General features: G+C 37.0%; 2 protein-coding genes and 1 long non-coding RNA gene across 3 annotated transcripts in view; 1 reads left to right on the top strand and 2 right to left on the bottom strand.

The window, feature by feature from the left end:
* The first annotated feature begins 437 nt into the window (after positions 1 to 437).
* LOC140225766 (uncharacterized) lies at positions 438 to 17,307 on the top strand. Its single transcript, XR_011900734.1, has 2 exons — positions 438 to 5,293; positions 16,921 to 17,307. It is a non-coding gene; the product is annotated as an uncharacterized lncRNA (long non-coding RNA).
* Positions 11,754 to 15,151, bottom strand: LOC109042306 (uncharacterized). The gene is made up of 2 exons (XM_019058973.2): positions 14,651 to 15,151; positions 11,754 to 13,672 (listed from the first exon to the last, which is right to left on the bottom strand). Exons 1-2 carry the CDS (start codon positions 14,708 to 14,710, stop codon positions 11,768 to 11,770), a joined length of 1,965 nt encoding a protein of 654 aa, XP_018914518.2. The 5' UTR covers positions 14,711 to 15,151; the 3' UTR covers positions 11,754 to 11,767.
* The window catches only part of LOC109042304 (scavenger receptor class B member 1), a gene marked incomplete at its 5' end in the record, with an annotated part of 48,155 nt that continues 43,416 nt past the window's right edge, over positions 16,327 to 21,065 (bottom strand). The window contains 1 exon segment of the mRNA XM_072305663.1: positions 16,327 to 20,155. Within this exon segment, the coding sequence (XP_072161764.1) occupies positions 19,871 to 20,155 (285 nt within the window).

Raw genomic sequence — 21,065 nt, forward strand, 5'->3', positions numbered from 1 at the left:
TCACAGTGTGATGCGCCTTCAATTTAGTTAGCGGCAATGTGACCTTACCGGTAGTCGAATAGTTAAATCAAATAACGCTCGCATTGCATTTGGTGCAATGCGAGAAGTATTCATGCAGTCTTGTAGGCGCTGATATGCGCTTGACGCCGACCGCACTGTTTGGCGCAATTCGTGAAGTATTCCTACGGTCTTGCAGGCGCCAATATGAGTTTGACACAGACCGCACCGTGTTCGGCGCGATTATTCGAACTCGCGTTAGGATAATCATGACATCGAACAATGGGGCTTAAAAGGCCCATGTTGTGTTTCGACACCGCATGCGCAGTCCAGCGTTGCCTCGTTTCTCCCGATAAAATATTCTTTCTGAATAAAGTTAGGAAAGTTTTCAATGTTCGCTTTTTTAGATTAAATGGCCCATTAAACAAGGTACAAATTTAAGCACTCTAATGTATGATTTTTGGACAGAATTTCACGCACAACATAATTCGCGCAACGAAAATAATCGATATCAACTTTTAGCTAAGACATTAACGTTTTATTGTACATTGGTTACGGTAACTTTAAATTGCCCGGTCACAAGAAAAACAAAACCCTACGCGAATCAAATTGCCCACTACAACGGCTTTAGCAGACTACTCAATTGAGTTTTGTTTCTTCCCCGCACTGTGTTGTTCAAAGTGTGTACAGTTTGAGCTTAGCGTCAAGATTGAGGTTGCCATATTTTCATATAACTGAGACTGCCATAGTGTCATAGAATTCTGGTGGTTTTTTCCACCTCACATTTTGATATACCGATTTCGCAGCACATCAATAATCTTGCAGTTGCAATCAATGTCTCATCATTGTTTCACTATTTGAATATCTTCATCGAATTCCGTCTTTGTCAAATTATTTCTCATCATGGAGAAAAGCACGCACTGCGGATTGCATGAGATACTGGGCCTACCTGAAATGAGAGTCACTGAACTTGACTTCTTGACTCGTGTACATAATCCGATAATTTCAAGTGCAAGTATCCAACACTTAACTCTAAGGTTTTTTGCGGTATTTTCGCGGTTTTTCATAAAGATGCCGTTTCAGTACTCTAGTGCGGAATATGCCGATATGGTGTACGTATACGGCCACTGCGATGGAAATGCTGTACAAAGTACTGCCGAATATTCTGCCAGCTTTCCGAACCGTACTACTCCTTCTCCCCAAACTTTTCGAAAGACTTTTAATCGGCTACGAGAGACGGGATCTCTATTTTTACCTACACGTGGAGACGGGATTTTCGCGGGATTTTAGGATTTTTTTTTCACGGGATTTTCACGGGACGAAAGTTTGGCAATGGTGTGTTGACGAAAGCCAAACGAATACTAAGCTCAGGACAGGAATGGACATAAGTCTGTCAGCCGCGCTTGTTTGAGAGGGAGGTTTTCGGATTTTTCCACGCGATTATGTGCGAGTTTAAAGACCTCTTTAGAATTAACAAATTGCAAAGTTGCAACAAATGCAGATTTCAGTTATCCTCAACAAATCTTGCGTTCGCTTCGTCAAAGGCCACACTACACTACCATAGAGCACGATACTTGCCTTGGCTTGATTTAAAATATATTTTGAAACGGAATCGTTACACTTGTTGTTTCCTCCAGAGCTCATGAGAAGGCTGCTAGGGATGAAGTTAGGAATCGAAGATCTAGACCGAAGTGAAATTGCCTCGTCGAGCCAAGGCGCACTATGGTCCCAATCCGCTCGGGAGCGCTCAAAAATCGATATTTATGAAATTGGACGACATTTTTTTTTCGAGTCAAAATTGATAAATATAGTATCTACGGGTCATAAACTACACGTAGTATACCTCAAAAAAATTTCTAGTCACTTTGAAAGTGTTACAAACTGTGCGAATAGTCGGATATGTATTTTCTGACCCGTGAAGCGGCTATTTCTAACAAAGCGTTCGGAGCCTCTCCTGAATCATGAAATGGTCTCTCAGAATTCTTGCTTACACCATTTTGTAGAGGACTCTAAGAGGATTGTAACGCACTAATTACAATTTTTCTCCGAGGCATTCTGATACATTCTACACAAGGTAGAAGTTGGGTACCTATTTTTCATGAAAAAATGCCGATTTTTCCCACGTACTTTCATTTTAAAAAAAAGTCACCAAAGGTCACCTAATGAGACACCCCTAGGGAGCTTCTACACATCCTTGGGAAGCTACAGTAGAAATATTTCGTGCTTTGGTTTGCTTTTTCTCGAGAAATCGAATTTATTAGGTCTCTAAGTCGGTGGCTAAAATAACGGTATTTAGCAAGTTTAGCCATCGATCAATCTGCAGTCGACTTAAACTTTTTCGAGGCATGCGACACCTCCAAAAACGTGCTTAAGTAGTCTCTATGAATCCTTAAGAAGGATTTTAAACCAAAAATTGTTGGTTCTTCTTGCTTTTTGAACGAATTTTGAATCTTTTTCGTACCTGCGTGTTTCCTTCAAAATACTGTATTACAACCCTGGAAAGCCCCTCGAAAAATATTCTGAGACATTTGGCACCTCCAGAGACACTTTTAAGTCGTTTCTACAGATCCTTAGGAAGGCAACCGAACCAAAAATAATTGCTTCCGCCTGCTTTTTCGACCAAATTTGAATTTTTTACGTGACTACGTGTTTGCCCCAGAAAAACTCAATTTTTTGCCCTGAAAAAAACCTGTAATTGCAGCCTTAACACGTGCTAAGCAATTTTGCATCTACAGAGACGCCATTATATGGCTTCTATGAATCTTTTTGAGGTTGACCGTTTCGAAAAAAATTTGGTTCCCCCTGCTTTTTGAGATTTTTTGAAAAGTTTTCCGTTCCGCAGTTTTATCTTTAAAAATGCTCTTTTCCATCCTAGAAAGTACCTATTGATGTAAAATTCCTTACTCCCCGAATATTTATTCATTGTTGATTGAATTTTCCTTAACGTGACAATATTGCACCCCCCGCTCTTCAACATTGTTATGTACCCGATTTGCGTTTCCCGGCAAATCAACATAAAGAAAAGTCTTCTCTGAAGCATTCTTTCGACATTTTTAAAATACAAATGAATTTTAGATCTATTTCATTTTTTTCAGTTTAGTTATCCTTAAAAAAAAAAAAAAAAAAAAAAAAAAAAAAAAAAAAAAAAAATTGGTGGGGGGGTGTCAAAAAATTAAAACATCCTTAATTTTGCATGGACTGTACATGTATGTGCAATGAACGCATGGTTTTCATCCAATCTAAGCAAGTATAACAAGCCAATCGGATGGCAGTTTGTGATTTATGTGAAAAAATGTCGGTAACTTTTGCAAATGATTTTTTAGGGAAAAGCGGAGGTCAAATTCGGATTCAGCGCATCAAAATCATGAGGAAAACACATCTTAAATGTATTTATACTCAAACGGAGAGCCGCTATGATTTTTGATCACTGAAGAGTGAATTGGGACCATAGTGAGGCGAGAGAAGCCTAGCTCACGAGTAGGTAAGCGTTATCACTCAATCCATCTTATGCCGCTGTATCGTAAAAAATAGATAAAGAAAGATACGGCAGACTCATCGCTTGTGGCTCGAATTTAGAATTCATAGAGAGAGACCGAAGACTTGAGAGGAAGGGGGATGGAAAAACTCTATGAAAAATTACTTTGCTCTATACGCGACATCCACATGGTAATGTAGCATCGCGTCCATGATATTGGACTCCGTGCTCAGCTATATAATGTTCGGTCGCTCATCACGTCCAAGATCTTGGACTCCATGCTCACTTTAATCAGGGATAATTTTTTCGAAAAATCGAAGTGAGCGTAGCGTCCAAAATTGTGGGACGCAGGTATTCTCTGACAATACACGAGCATGGGATCTAAAAAAGTATTAAGACAATTTTTGTGAAATAAAGACGAAAAAATGTGTTCTCAAAAAAAATTGTACATTGCTGAAGTTAGGTTAGGTTAGGTTACGTTAGGTTACGTCAGGTCAGGTTAAGCTAATTCAAGTTAGATTAGATAAGCGAAGTATATGATTTTTAATCAAGATGAGCTTAAAAACTAAGGGAGGTCTACTTGCTTTTGGACTCCATGCTCAAGCAAAGAAGTGAGAAGTTTAGCGATGAGCATGGAGTCTAAGATCTTGGACGAGATGAGCAGGCAAGTATATCAATGGTGAGCATGGAGTCCAATATCTTGGACGCGATGCTACATAATCGTTTTTAAACTGAGCTGGAATTTATTGTTCCTAATTGCAAAATGTGGTCCAATTAATTCGCATTATTGATGATTGATACGCGTTTGAAGTAAATTAATCCTTGGAATGGTGTCAGCATCGGAAAACGTACTATAGGCCAATAAATTTGTTGTTTAAAAAAACTCACTACCGGTGTTCTGGGGCGTTCCCCGTTTTCCATCTTCAAACTTCGAATTCACGGGAGAACGTCAATTTTTGGAATTTTTGGGGTTTTCTTAGTGCAAAGTACTGCAAAACTAACCACTCTAACTCTTGGCATGGGCAACTCATTTTTTTCACCGCCTTTAGGCACATTTTCACAAATGTTAGTATTGTGGTCTTTCGAAAAGAAGATATTTATCACTGTGGGAATTCAACGGAGGAAAAAGCTGATCTATTCCATCTTTACAGTCATTGTTACAGCTTTTTTGATGTCAAAAGTATTATAAAGGTAGCTGACACTACAATTCCTAATTTTATTAAAATAAAATCCAACTAAAATTGTATTGAAAGGTTTTTCTTCAGTTCGAACTTCGTATTTTTTCTTGCTCACGACGTCTGAGAGTGCGATAAGCGCAGAATCACGATCAAACCTGAATTCGAATATGATCAAAGTTTTGTCTTTTCTAACAATCAATGTGTCTATCGTTGTTTTGTTCGGACCCAAAACTTCATTATCCACTTGCAAAAATAAATCTGCACACGATTTAAATCTTGGGATGACGTGAAAAGGAGCTCGAAATTCGCGCTCAGAATCGGGTAAAACTTTCTCAAAAAGCGCCCTTATCGCGGAAAGCAAACGTTGGAAACTTTCTTCTGAACAGTTCAGCTTGACGATCGAGTTCGCATAGTTGCTCATTTCCTTTCTTGTTACCTTGAACTTTTCCACGAAATAATTTCCCGTGTAAAGAAGACTTCCTAGGAGTTTTTTAATCTCCTGATTGGGGACAATCAAGTCAGCACTGCACAAGTTGTCATTTTTGCTAATTATTGTATAACACCCGTTTTCTTGCAGAAACTGCAGCATAAGATGCTCTGTCGATACACTTTTATCCAACCGATTCTTCGGCTTCGAAACCAGGTGATGCAAATTTTTAATATCATGCTCGGTGAAAAAAGACAATTTTCTACCTATACTGGTGACTTTCTGTAGAGTTTTCTCGATTGTTTCCCCAAATTTATTGTATTTGAAAAGCTCCGAAAGCTGCAACAGAATGGGTATGGGTTTGAAGTCCTTTGCTCTCCCTCTCTTCTCCATGAATTTTGAGAAAGAACGGATAGCATACATTTTTTCTTTCGCAGCTAAAGAATAGTATCCGTCGTAGGTCCTCTGTGCATCTTCGAACCATGCTTGTCGACTGTACCTCCTCAACAATTTCTCAACATCTCTGAGCTTTAGTCCGTAAAATTCACTGAGTGTCGTGTTCTCAAAAATCGAGTAGTATTTTAGCCTTTTAATGTGTTTAGTGTAAACATTACCGACAGAGGATGCGCCTGTCAAAAGGGCATGACTGACAAACTTGTTGTCTTGTAACAACCCTGTCATAAGAACTTCGAGGATTTCGAATACCTCGCTCATGGTGTTGTCTTTGCTTCCTCTGATGATGAATTTAGAGGCAGGAGCGTCATAGTTATCGATCAGCACCACGCAACTGTTATTGAAATGCTTGTGCAATAATCTCGACAAGTGCAAGCCACCGTTGGCGTATGTTCTTTCCCTCAGTAAAGGATGCCCGTCCGGGTGTCGATCCTCATCGAAGATGGTACGTTCAGCTCTTTTCAATTGCGGGCTATTGGCCAGGTACGCATGGTTCCTGAAAAGGTCACTGATCATCAAACGCATGGAAATGGAAAAGGTCTCCAAGTCCTCCACGTCCAGCTCTTCGAAATCCAAGTAGATCACAGGATGGCTAGCGATGTGATCTTGGCAGAAAGCACGATCTCCATCTCTGCAACATCGCAGCTCGTCGAAGAACTGATGCTTTTCGCGGACGTAGAATTTCAAGACGGTCCCGGCTTCGTCGACAGGGACCTCGAAAAACATTTGGAGAAGCTCTAGGTTGGACGTCTTGCCGAAGCGTGGTGGCGCGTGGATTACCATCAGCTCCTCTTTCTCGTAGAAATGGTTGATGAACCGACTTTTGTCGAGATAAAGTGGCCCCGCTCTTACGTTGACCCATTCGTGGTTGAAATTATAAACGCCACCCTGCTGCTCCTCTGCGTCATAATATGCGAGGTTTTCCTCGGCAGCCAACTGCGAACAGACGAAAATTCATCGATGGTGAAAAGACCAAGCACACAGACGAGCACCACATATCACTAAGTTTCCTCTTAAGGGGAGCCAGACACTTGAAAAATTGAAAAAAATGTTTTTTTTTTTATTTTCTGGCTAATCTTAATATCCTACTCCTCACGTTTAATTTCAGACCCAGTTTTACTTGATCTGATGAGTAGTTTTGAAGTTACGCGCGGTTTGGTGAGGGAAGGTTTACTAAATACACTACTAATTACACCAAAACTGATTTTGCTGTTTTTTTTTAAATTCCTCATTTCTCGAAAACTACATTTTTCAGAACTCATGTACCTTTTTCTCAGGATCTACTGAACCGATTTTCAAAAACTTACCCAGATAAGACATAATATTTTTACAATATTGGGCAAATATTGTCAGTACTGTCGCAATATTTACACAATACTGACAATATTTTGATAATATTATAATCAAAATTATTTTTTTAGAAAATATTTAAAGAATCATCATTTAGTATTTTTAAAAATAATATGTTTACCCAAAACATCATAAAAATATTTTCAAAATATTTGTATTTCAATACTGTAAAAATTTATATCGTGAGAGTATTTTTAAAATATCAGTACATATAATATTTATATTCAAAATATTTATTATATATTTTAAAAACATTTTAAAAGACAGTAATGCATTGGTAAGTATTTTCAAAATATTTTGAAAATATTTTAAACAATAATACTGCTATTCAAAATATTTTTAAAATATTTTCGATATCCTAATCGGTATAAGTCATCATACTAAATGCCTGCCCATAACGAAAAGTATTAAACATAATAAGGCTTAGATTTAAGACGTAGCTCAAATGTGTTCTTTCTGAACAATTATCCATTATTTTCAACCTTATTATTCATAAAGGTTATTGCAGTTGTTGTCAAATTTAATATAATATAATATAATATATATTTTTTTGCCTCCCAAGAAATTGTTGAATTTCCACCTCCTTGAGGTCATTTTCAATGTATTTGCGCGTGATCTCAGTTTATTTCTTTTTTTGTTTCGTTTGTAGTTCATGTACTGTTGTGAATATTATCATTGAATGAGAATGTTATCATTCATTCACATCTGGTTGTTTATTTTTTATTTTTCAAATTTCAAATGAAACATTTAAATTCAACTGAAGAAGAAATTCTTGATCTCGTGTGCTTATTGGTCTCCTGTAGAACTTGCACTTTAGTAGCTGTGCAGCTGTGAGATTATGGCAATCGCACCTGCATAGTCTTTATGAGGAAGACATCAAACTGCAATCAAATGCAAAATGCATCTCAGAATGTCGATGAAAAATTTAAAGAGAAAAAAATAAATAAAATAATAGAATGGTGGAAATAATAGAATAACAGAGACAAAAGAAGAGAAATAAAATGAAGTAAATCAAATTAATGATAAAATGAAGTCAAAGACTAAACTGAAGTAAAACATTAGAGGGAGCAAGGAGATGAAGTAAAAAAACTGAGATGAAGAAAAAAATAAAGTATAAGGGAAAAAACTAAATGAGGTTAAAGAATAGAATGAATTTAAAGAATTAACTGAAGTCAAAAAAATTATGATGAAGTATTAAAATAAATTACAGTAAAACAAAACAAAGTAAAGGAATAAGAAGTAAATAATTAAAGAAAAAAAATGAAGTGCTTGAAAAAAAAAAAAAAATAGAGTGAAGAAAAAAATAGAGTCAGCAAGGAAATAAAACAAAGTAAAACGATAAAATAAATTTAAAAAATATAGTAAAGTAAAAAGTAAAATAAATACACGGACAAATCCAGGCAGATGGAAAATATCCTAGTTGCCCGTCCAACTCGACGTTAAATACCGGTTTTAAGTCACTGAAATACATCGTCTAGTGAAGCTCAATCGGTAGGGTCGTCGGTTAGTGTTAGGTACGTCCCGGGTTCATTCCCCAAGGTGGATGAAAAATTTCTAATCTGCGAAATCGATTCAATAACATCCCAGTGGTTTCATTATTTTTATTTTTCATGGTTTCTAAAATTATTTCCACAATTAACCCTTTTCCACCATCCCCTAGCTGCGAACCCCTAAATTGATTCAATATTGGTGTAGTATTGTCTCAATATTGATATCCAAATACTTTCCCTTTGAAGTACTGGCACAGTATTCTCAGCCAAAGTATTGGCACAGTATTTATGCCAAAAGGAAAGATGGTGTACACTTTTAACATTGGCTCAATATTTAACCAATATTGGCCCAATGTTTGCATAAATACCAAAACAATATTGTTTAAATATTGGCTAAATATTCCTGTCTTATCTGGGATTTGTTTTGTTCTAATCCTTGCACTCTCCTGCACATTTTAACTTGAGCTTTTCCAAAATTTCGAGCTGGATTTTTTTTAATTTGATTTCAAATGTCCAAATTCTTTGATTTTTAACAAAAAAATTTCGAAAATTCACCAAAATTTCAAATTTTTAAATTTTAAAAAAAGCCCGTGTTAAAATGTTCAGGAGGGTTCAAAGCTCAAAACAAAAAAAGCGAGCCCTATAGGCACGCTTAAAAAAAGAGAAGTAAATTTTGTTCAGTAGATCCTGAGAAAAAGGTACAAACGTTAACATTGGGAAGATAGAGTGTCTGGCTCCACTTAAAATGTAGGATTATTAGACGCGCCATGTTGCACGGGGTTCTCATTGAAATGAGCTGCTAGCAGGCCGGATCGATGATGGTTCTAGTAATCAAATATTTCGACACACTGGAAATGTTTTTAGTCCAAACGTAAAAATTAATAGATATTACGTAATATGAGAAAGTGAACCTCGGTCTACAATAAATAAATATATTTATTTGATTTAATTTAGATTTACGTATAAATTTATAATACATTTCAGTTTCTATTCGTAAAAGACTTCTACACTTTTTAACCATTTCATAAATAATAACTAAATATAATGACATATAAAAGATTAAAGAAAATAAAGACCTATCAAAAGAAAAAGATGAAAACTTCGGAATGAAATAAAATTTGTAATCCTCTCTATTATAATAAAATCATTTTTAAGTCGCCCGATGGTGAGGAAAGGGGATTAAGACGGTTGATAGGCTGGTGTCACGAAGGGGAGTTCAAAGTCCGTTTTTGATTTGCTGTTTGTTGTTGATAAGGTATTTTTTTTTTTTTAAATTCTTAATTCATATTAGGCATTTCAATCTGTTTCGTCCGGGTAATTTCGACGATTTCGCTGGCCGCGAAGCGGGCCTTTGGGGGCGCGCAGCGCCCCGCGGGATGGGCCGCGTAGTGGACAGGGGGGGAGCCACCTAGTAATCGAAAAAAAGATTTTTGGGGAAGAAATAAACGCTTCTGAAATCCACATTGCGTATTTTAATAATTAACAGAACATATACTGAACAAATAGAATTCGAGTAACCATTTTAAAGGCACGCGTTTTACGAGCAACGCCATGCATTAATTCGGAGGCTTGATTCCAAGTAGTAAACAACACGTGCGTGGTTTGCCTCCACTTGACCGAATAGGCAAAAACATGCTCCACGCGTTGGAATGGCCCTGGTAAAAATTAGAGTATAAAGAAGAAGATTAGAGTAAGAAATTGTGTAGAAATTCGTGTGCTTTGTAAATCCTTAAGTTTATACGGAATCACCTTAATATTTACAAAACGCACATTATTTTTTTTCATCAATTAAAATGAGAATAATGAGGAAAAGATGCTTGATTGGGTTCCTCCTGGGAGGAGGCGTAGGGGACGCCCAGTGAGAGGTTGGCGACAGGGGGTGTTAAGTGAGATGAGGGAGTGTCAACTCCCTGATAACCTGTGGGAAGACCGAGCTTTGTGGCGATTAGGTGTCGCAAAGCGCCAAAGAGCGCTATAACAGCGACTCGTATGTATGTAAAATGAGAATAATCCATACAGAGTGCGCAAACATTTTAAAGTCATGAGTTGAAAAACGCTGACTCCACGAGATTAAATATTAGAGCCGAACACAAAGCGGAGCGGCGGCGCACTGGCGCCTACAAACCTAACAGGGATACTTCACGCATTGCGCAATGCGTGAAGTATCTCTGTTAGGTTTGTAGGCGCCAATGCGCGTTCCGCGCTGGCTGCCCGCCCGCCGCGCCGCGCCGCGCCGCAGCGTACCACGGCGCTTGAAGCAACTATTTCACACCAGAGGTATTGCACAGTATAATACGAAACTGAAGGCGCTCTAATATATTAGTAATGGCAGGCATCCATCAAAAGTACGGAGCTTACCTCGCAAAATAAATCAAGATACTACGGCCCAAAAAGAGAGCAGTAGTCCAAAAACTCACCAAGTCCTAGCATCCGTAATTACTAACGTTTAGCATACTCTTTATCGCCAGGCTGTTGCTTGTTCGCCATCGGCTATAAAAGGCTATAAGAAATTGTGTTGCCGGCTATAGAAGCTATTGGAAATCTTACAGCCGGCTGTAGGTGTATGGTGGTTTGGAACACAGGTTCTACTGCCAATTTTTACCAGGGTATTTACGGTGGCGATTCCAGCAAGTTGGCAACACTGTTAATATACCATTTAAATCAATTGAATATAAAGATTCTAGGTGAAACACGCTCCCTCATCTAGAGTCGATTATAACATCGAGAAATAACACTGTTGCCAACTTGTAAGAATCGCCACTATTTATTCCGGACCATACTGTTGCCACGGTGTTACGTGAATTGTTGGAGACATTGTATTATAAGGGCAATGATTATGTATGAAACAGATACTGAAATCATAATATATAATTTTAATAAGAATTTCTCTCATCATCTCACAAAGGAGCACGATTGTAATGGAATCAGGCAATATCTGCACCATCGTGTACATAACTTTAGATTGTGCACTGCAGCGAAAATAATGTGTATAGGGTTGGAAATATCGATTTTTAATTATCGATGTTCAACTTTTTTTTAATACTCTTAAGAACATGTGGACAGAATATCGGACCATACTTCACAATATAAACGATTTTAAAAGTAGTGAAGTAAATCGATCATACGACAGGCAACTGCGCCTTAAACTAAACTTCAACGTCAGTTTTCCCAATTTATCCATTTTTTATCCTCAAACTTTGAATTGTCCGTGAGCCAATTTTTGAAAAGTTTTGGTGCCGAATAAAACAAAATTGATTTTTCTGAGCTGTGGTGTTATATTCTTATTCCTTTTACCGGTAGGCTCATTTTGCATGACACTATCACGTATGTTGTCATTATAGCCATTCTTAAGAAATAAAGTTCTTTCTGTAGGAATTTTGCCAAAAAAAAAGCCAATTTATTTCGTTTTCACCGTCGTTGTTACAGTTTTTTTAATGTCAAAAGTATTATATAAGTAACTAACAGTACAATTTCTAAATTTATTCAAATGCAGTCCCACTAAAATCGTATTGAGAAATTTTTCTTGAGTCTTGACCTCGTACTTTTTCTTGCTTACGACGTCTGAAAGCGCGGTAAGCGAAGAATCACGATCAATCCTGAATTCGAATATTATCAAAGTTTTGTCTTTCCGAACAATCAATGTGTCTATCGTCGTATTGTTCGGACCCAAGACTTCATTGTCCACTTGTAAAAACGATTCTGTATCCATCAATTTTGGGATGGAGTAAAACGGTGCTCGTAATTCGTGCTCTTCCTCGGGTAAAACTTTTTCAAAAAGCGTCCTAATCGCTGATAGCAAACACTGGAAACTTTTTCTCGTTTTGTCCAGTTTGATGATCGAGCTCACGTAGTTTTTCAGTTTTTCTTTCGTCACCTTGAACTTCTCTCTGAAAAAGCTTTCCGTGTAAAGATGACGTTGTAAGAGTTTCTTAATCTCCAGATTCGGGACAATCAAGTCAGCCCTGCACGCGTCATCATTCTTGCTGATAATCGTATAGCACCCGTTCTCTTGTAAGAACTGTAAAATGAGATGCTCTATCGCAACACTTTTTTTTAACTTATTCTTCGGCTTCGAAACCAAGGAATGCAAATTTTTAATATCCTGTTCAGTGAAAAGGGACAATTTTCTATCTATCCCGGTGATTTTTTCAAGAGTTTTCTCGATTGTTTCACCAAACTTACTGTATTTGAAAAGCTCCGTAAGTTGCAAAAGTATGGGTATGGGCTCATTCACCCCCATCACTTTTCCCTTCTCTTCCATGAACTCTACCAGAGAACGGTTTTCCATCACTTTCCCCCTCTTTTCCATGAATTTTAACAAAGAATGGATGGCGTACATCTTTTCGTTCGTAGATAAGGAATGGTATCCTTCATAGGTTCTCTGTGACTCTTCTAGCAATGCCTGCAGGTCACACCTCTTTAACAGAGTTTCAACATCTTTGAGCTTGAGTCCGTAAAATTCACTAAGCGTTGCGTTCTCGAAAATCGAGTAGTATTTTAGACTGTTAAGGTGTTGAGTGTAAACACTACCAATGGAGGATACGCCAGTCATGAGGGAGTGACTGACATACTCATTGTCCTTGAACAACCCTGTCATCAAATCTTCGAGAATTTTAAATATCTGGCTCATCGAGTCATCTTTGTTTCCCTCAACGATGAGTTTGGCGGCTGGGGCGTCATAGTTATCAATGAGCACCATGCAACTTCGATTGAAATGTTTATGCAATAATCTTGACAAATGTAAACCACCCATAGCATAAGTTCCATTTCTCAGTAGAGGATGTCCTTCGGGATGTCGTTCCTCATCGTATATGTCGCGTTCAGTTTGACTCAACTTAGGACTCTCACCCAAGTACTCATGGTCTCCAAACAGGTTACACATGATCGATCGAAAGGAAACACAGAAGCTTTCTAAGTCCTCTGTCTCCAACTCCGCAAAATCTAAGTACATCACAGGGTGGCTGGAGATGAAAGCTGCACAGAAGCGTTTGTCTTTTTTCTCGCATGATCTGAGCGTGTCGAAGAACCGGCGCTTTTGGAATATGTACGACTGAATGACAGTTCCGGTTTCGTCAACAGGGATCTCTAAAAACATCTCGAGCATATTTAGGATGGACGTCTTGCCGAAACGGGGTGGCGCGTGGACTACCATCGACTCTTTTCTCTCGAAGAAATGGTTGATGAACTTAGTTCTGTCGATGAATGTTGACTTATTCCTAAGTTCGATGAATGCAAAGTCGAGATTGTACACATCACCTTCATCCTCCTCATCAAACTTCTCGGAGTCTTCCTCAGCAGCGAACTGGAAACCAACAAAAATGTATCACTTGTGAAAGAAGGGAAACTTTTCCGCGAGGAACTCAAGAAGTCTTTGCTCCCCTTTCCAATTCCTACAAAAGTCCCTGATTGTTGGACAATGTATAGAATTTTGGAAGCCTCAGATAAACCTGACAAATTTGCTCAAATTGCAATTCGATTCAGGAATGTATTTGTGCCTGAAAATATGTAGCGCGGTATATTTTATTTTGCATTCAAACTTTGTTTTTAGTAAAACTTTTTTCGAGAGTCCCGCATAAAAACATCATAAAATACAACTCTCTATCGGTAAGAATACTGATTAAAGAGCTAAAATGTTTTTCAATGTGTATTATATGGTGGTTTTCAATTCGCCTTCACCTGCGTCCGCAGCAATTGTTGTTGCGAATATGTTATGCGTGCTGATCTCAGCTCATTACATACTTAACTCTCTGAAGGCGTTTTATTTGTGAAAGTAGAGCACTCTGTTGGCGAACAACAGAAGTGAGATTGAATGAATCGTTCAATCCTTACTTCGTTCTTTCTCCAACAGATTGTGCTACTTGCGCACATAAAACGCCTTCAGAGAGTCAAGTATATAATGAGCTAAAATTAGCACGCACAATATATTCGTAACAACAATTGCCGCAGACACAGCTGAAGGCGAATTGCTTCCGCAAATAAAAATTCTTCAGAGAGTCAAGTATGTAATGAGTTGAAATCAGCACGCACAACATATTCGTAACAACTGCTGCAGACGCAGCAAAAGGCGAATTGTTCAGTTTAAAAAAAAGAGCATGATAGGAAATCTGCATGCAACGAGAGGACATGTATTCGATGTACATGAATCGAACGAAAAATAAAAACGTGAATCGACTGAGGTGAACCGATCGACACCGATTCAACGAACAAACAAATGAAAAATCGGATTAAACTCACAATCAGTAGAAAACTTGCATTTACTGAAAATTTCAAATTGCGATACCTGGAAAATAGGATTAGCCAAGATGTTGACTTTTCGCGATTTTAATTCCACATGTACCATGATTCATCCACTGCAAACCGTGTTTGGGTACATTTTTGTTGCTTTTTTTTTTTTTTTTTTTTTTTTTTTTTTGGGGGCTTCAAGACGACTGTCTTCACGACGCATTTGTAAGTATGCAACATCGACATCCGTAGAGCCCGAATAGTTGTATCCAGGCGTTAAAATGGAATAATTTAATTAAACTAAAAGTTAAATTAAAAGTCGTTTAGTCATTGTCACATGCGTTGCTCACAAAGCTGCACACTTTGCTTGTGTCTGTTACAAGTGTTACTCCTTAACCTCATTCTAGCGTTGTCTATTGGCGCCGATTATTACTGATTTTGATGGCGATATTGTCAAGTTCCCAAAAATTGTTTTTTACCGAACTTTTACCGCAGTATGGGTGTACCTGGGTGCGGGTGAGAAGGGGTGTTGACATCTGTAACGCTACCAACCTCCGATGTTTACATGCTGCTCTTGTTACCAACTTTGTCATAGCAGAGGCTCAAGTTAGAATTTTTTGTTTTTAAATATAATGGACTAAGGTGGTTTTAAAACTGAGTAAATACTTCTGAATATGTGATTTGAGTAAAATTCTTGGTTATACAAACAAATAAAATCTGATTATCTGTGCTTTTTGAACGGCTGCCGTGTTTTTCAGTCCAAAGAGCTCCATAAAGCTCCATCAGCTCCATTACATGGCTGAGACAACCTTAACGGGATCCTTCAGTGGTCATACTATGCCTGAAAAGGTACTTTTATTGGAAATGGGTACGAATGAAGATTCAATTTACTCTTACCCCAAAACTTGTGTACAGATAAAATATCAGGAACCTTAGCATTTTAAATGAAGCCGCTAACACAGCATTACTAGCTTCAAATGATCATTGACCTACTGAAAGAAACAACATCGAGATAAAGCTTATCATTAAAAGAACTGTACGTAAACTTGGTAAAATCTGTACATCGTCAGAGTTAATCAATCCGATAAAGTGATTTCATCTAGTTACGCGTTCCAAAACGAATTATCAACCAGAATATTTTCTTTTTCCAGCTCATTCAAATATCGGAAAACCGTTGAGCGGGTGTCTCTTAATTGTCGCCTTTTAGGGTTTACATTTCGGGTATTTACTTTTACGGGTAAGTAGGGTTTTTTCCTCTGCAAATATATCCTTTCCAAAATACAAAATTCCCGTTAATGTTGGTGGAAACTGAAGTAACAGTATGGCATGGATCATGTTGAGACTTGAGAGTTGCGATAAATTCGAGGTTAGAATATTCCAACCTTGCATGAGCAAGCGTTCCCGAAAAAAACTATATCATGCATGCTTTATTTCACTTTATGTCTCACTTTGTCACGATCTCTCTCATTTTCATTTATGAAAAATCAGAATCTTTTAGCTTTTTATTACTTTTTCGCCCCATAGGGGTATATTCTGTATATGTATATCAAAATAGTATTATTAAGAGTTAAATTGAAAAAGAGGCGTTCTTAAATACCTACTACCTTCGAATTCAAGGGGTTTTCAGTTCAGTCGTCGAAAAAGTGATTTTATTATACTGTAAAAAAGTGGAAATGCTACCACTGAGAAATGAACTTACAGAGATTGGAAATAGGGATGGACATAAGACTGGGCTAAATATAAATGATCTTTATTAAACGAATGGTTTTTCACAAATATATTACATGTGTAATGGTTCACATTTGCTTATAAACTTGACCGGAATCTACACTTATCAGTTAAATACACATACATGAATTGCACTTTCGTGAAATAATAAATTATCGACCAATTTGAGATAGTCATATTGAAGATAATTTTTTCAATTTTATAGAGGTAATAAATTAATAAGTAAAATAAATATATATTGGTTTTTGGAGCCTTATACCTTTTTTAATTTTTATTTAACATTTAAAAAATAAATAAATAAAAACCGTTCGTTCGATATTTTAATAGTTGATATGTTCCGTTGCCTATCACAATGAATAAATAACAAATTACGAGGTTCATTAAATTACAAAATAAAACAAAGCGGTAAAGTGAACTTACAGTACATATTTTAAGTAGGTACGACCCATACCGTATAGAAGTAAAAGTTTTTTTTCCATAAATATGAGTATATGTGATAATATATATCATTCAAAAACGGTCATGGATCTCAGAATATTCACGAAAACAGGTTTTTAATTTATCTTAATGCAACATCTTTTCGCTTATTTCTTTTTTCAGATTACACCATGAATATACAAATTTTGAAGAGTCCGAATATTTTGGATGGAACCCGAATATTATCGATCGAATCCTCGGTTCTCTCGTCGATATTCTTTTTCCGACACTAGTTTGATCATAATTATCCATTTACTGCACTGAGCCTACCCTGACTTTGTTTCCAAGGTATTTATATTAATAAGTGAAAAACTTATGAAAATGGTAACTTAACGGTAACGTGGTAAGACAGCTGTCGTTCAAGACTGGTAAAATTCTACGATTAGATAAGAAATTACACGCGGAAAAACAAAAAACTGTGGATATAGATTTGAAGATATAAAATAACCGGAGGTAACTTTTTATAAAAGATTGAACTTTATTAAGGAATAAAAATGGTATTTCTTTAAAAGATTGAACTTTATTAAGGAATAAAAATGGTAAAGTATACGCTATCCCAAAGGGTACTTTATGGTTCTTACTTAACCACCACACTAACTTGTTTAAATCTAAATGGTACTGGCGAAAACATCATAAGCTGGCCCGTTTATTTTTTGTTGATGTTCCAGCATGATTAGTTCACTCCAAGGATTGGATTGGTTCAATTATTTAGGCACACGAGTATGAAAAATGTATGTAAAATCTTAAAAATAGGTAAACTAATTGATAAGTGGTCACGAAAAATGGACAAGACTGTAGAATTCAGGAACCTCAGCTATCCATTTCATTAAAAGTATACGTCATGTGGACAGGTTGAAAGAAACAAATTAATAATACTTAAATCGAATAATGAAATAAAAACATTGATGAACACGTAGATAAATCCACGATTGCCAAGCAAATTGGCGAGTGGCTGTTACTTATCTAGTGTTTTGAAAATAAATTAATCTGGTCAGCTTACAGCAGTATAGCGATTTAAAAAAAAATGTGAATTGCCGTGAGATAAAAATGAATTGGTATTGAAGTAAATCTTTTCAAATATGTATACCAATCATCCAATCAAGTTACGATAAAATGGATGTTGGTAGTTTTGTCTCGTTAAAAATAAATAATAAAAAAACAGTCATTAGCGTGTATAATTCGGAAGCATTTGAGGCGACATTCACGATAATTTTATTTAAAGAGCATTGCCTCAAAAGTGTTACAAAAAGACAGCGAGAGGAGTTGTATACCAATAAACCGTAATGGAATATCCTAACTAGTCTACTCACAAATGAAGTGTAAGTATTCTTCACGGTAGAAGAATACAATTTTTTCACTAAAAATTTGAAACTTGAGCATATTCTCTGGATTCTCTTTTTCATAAGTCCTATCAAAATTAAAGCTGTGAACTTCCAACAAACGCATGATTTTCAGAATTATTTCGCCAATATATTTTATTCAAAATATCTCAGCTTCTCATCAAGAACTACTCTCGTACATTTGATAAAATCACCACAGAGGTTAAAATGAGCAAAATTTATGGATTATTAAAATTGACATTTAAAAAATTCGGTAATATCGAAAATTCAAAACCAAAAGTTGCTAAATCAAACAAATATCTGGTGAGGATCCAAAGCTGCAACCGCTTAACAAGATGGTCTTCAGAAAAGTATATAATTAATTTTAGACAGAAAATTACGTACTTATGTAGTTCTTTGACAAGGAAAAACTTTTTGTACTGAATTAACATACACCGTGCACAGATATCTCCGCGTCATAAAGGATGAAGCCATCTTGCTACCTCTGGAAAGTAATAAAGTTTGCTGTAAAAATCTTGGCTTGCTTGAAAGAAAAAAAAAAAAAAAAAAAAAAAAAACATATCGTTGAAATTTCGACGAAACTGAATAATGGCTTTTTGCATCTTGATTAAGATTTTGACTTGCGGTTCGGTCTAGATCTACAGGAAGAGAAGTATAAAATTCACTGCTAGGAGCAACAGCTTCATAGCTCGAAAAATGCCCAACATTTTTCATTAATTCCCACAGTCCGTAAAGTGCTATGAGGATATACAAGAATGAAATTCACAGATTTGTATTTCGTGTGTAAGCTTGCCTGTGTAAGGCGGATCTGAATCAGTCTTTGTCTTAACGGGTATCTACTTTTTCCGATTGCTTTTATGACTTGTGGTTTGATCTAAATTGACTGGAATCAACTGTAGAGGGTTGATACGTATGAAGTTTGCTCACAAGCTTAATGAAAGCCCAACATTTCACATTATTTTCCGAAATTCCGTGAAATTCTTTGAGATTATACAAGCACGAAGTTAGCGGAATTTTTCATCTCTAAGCCTGTCTGTAACTTGGATGTCTAAATCAGTCTATATCCCAGCAACTGTTTATTGTTTTTCGGGTACTAACAACAAGTGACGTGTAGGGATCAAGGTTTCCCAGGCAAAATGTAAAAAAGTTTAAAATCGCTTAAAACAAACTTGGCCACAAATTTAAGATACTTTTTATTTTAAAATTTGGCGCAAGTGAGTTTCAAACTGCTTTAACTGTTTTTAATTATTTAAAATATGACTTGTATAGTGATATGAAATCCTAATTTTTCCCGTTTTTCCGGGATTATAAAATATCCGGAAAGGGAACGAGGATTTTTCCAGGAAATAACATAGGAGAAGTTATCAGCAGCGAATTCGGTGAATTTACAATGTGTGCTGGATTAAGGGCATGCGAATGTGCTTTTCTCCCGATAGTTTCCCGAGAAAGTGAATTTTAGTCGGGAATTCCTGGGAAAGCTTCCGCTGATACCCCTATTGACGTCACACTGAAACCCTCATAAGGACCCAAAAGTCTTTCTAAGCCCGTTCTCAGGAGGCTATTTGGTGACTTTTTAATGTGTGAGTGATTGAAAGTATGAGAATGTGTTTTACTTCCAACAAAGTTTCCCGGGAAGGTGGTTTTTAGCCGAGAATTCCCGGGAAAGCTTCCGCTAACACCCTTAATGACGTCACACTGGATCCAAAAGTCTTTCTGAGCCCGTGTGTGAGGAACTATCTGCAGCGTGCGATGAAATGGTCGTTCCTGATTATGGGAATGATGTGGACTGGCGAATACTTGACGCCCCAGGCCCCGTTGAGGATGGGCGGTTTGTTGCTGATCATGCGGCTCTTGTTGCGGAGGAATCCTGCGGAAAATACGTAGCCGACGGACGCGACCGTAAGGAGGGCCAATCCGGCAAGACTGAAGATTAAGATGGAGGCTGTTTGGATCGGAGGCGCCACGATTAGGAGCAGGTCGATCAGGATGTTCAGGGAGTCTGGTAAGCCGTTCACTTCCTGCGAAACAGAGTGAAAAAGCACGAATTTATAAAACTGCTAAGATATCAGGATACCCAAGTCCGAGTTGCACGGTGCCATGAAAATATTTAAATAAAAGAGTGATTTACCGCAATAAAATCGCAATTGCTATTATGAAATAATTTTAAATCATTTTGTCCCAAAAATGCCCGAAGAATCAGCATATCGTCACCTTCCGGGGCAAAGCATCACAAGCACCATGCGACGTTCAACAATTTTTGCCGCCATTCTATTTTTTTACCGAGAAATTGTCCGACGAGGTTGTCCGAAAATTTCACTGAATATTGTTTTGTGCTGCCGATGAAATTCCGTGAAGGTTTCAAATAGATTCGACCAACAATTCCTCTATAACAAAAATAAATGGCGGCGAAAATTTTGTGGTGTTCGTGATTCTTTGGCCGAAAGGTGACGATATTGAGTTTCGTGGTAAAGAAAAATCGTCGGTGAAACAACTAGACCACCAGTGGCGTGGCGTGCTTTGCGATATATCGATTGATCTGCCTTTTAAACCTATGGAGAAGGATCGATAAACAGGGTTTTCGCAGCGAACACCTTAATAATCTATTCTTTACCATAGCTACAAATGAGGAAATATCTATAATCGAGTATTTACTTCCATTTCATTTTGTTGCGGGAGATCGAATCAATATTATTCTTTATGGTTTTCACAGTTTCATTCGTACAAGAAAGAAAAATCTCGTAAGTTTTCAAGAGTCATTGACGTTGAATAGTTTTTCATTTGAAAAATGAAGTATGACAGGAAGTCTACAACGTCCAAACCGAGATACGTGATTTGGTAGTTTCACCGAAAATTTATGCAAATATTAATGCAATGCAATATTGCAACTCATTTCAATTTTTTCGGTATGAAGGTCAATACGACGTATTC

This window comes from Bemisia tabaci, unplaced genomic scaffold, assembly GCF_918797505.1.
Source record: "Bemisia tabaci unplaced genomic scaffold, PGI_BMITA_v3".
In the NCBI taxonomy this organism is placed as follows: Eukaryota; Metazoa; Arthropoda; class Insecta; order Hemiptera; family Aleyrodidae; genus Bemisia; species Bemisia tabaci.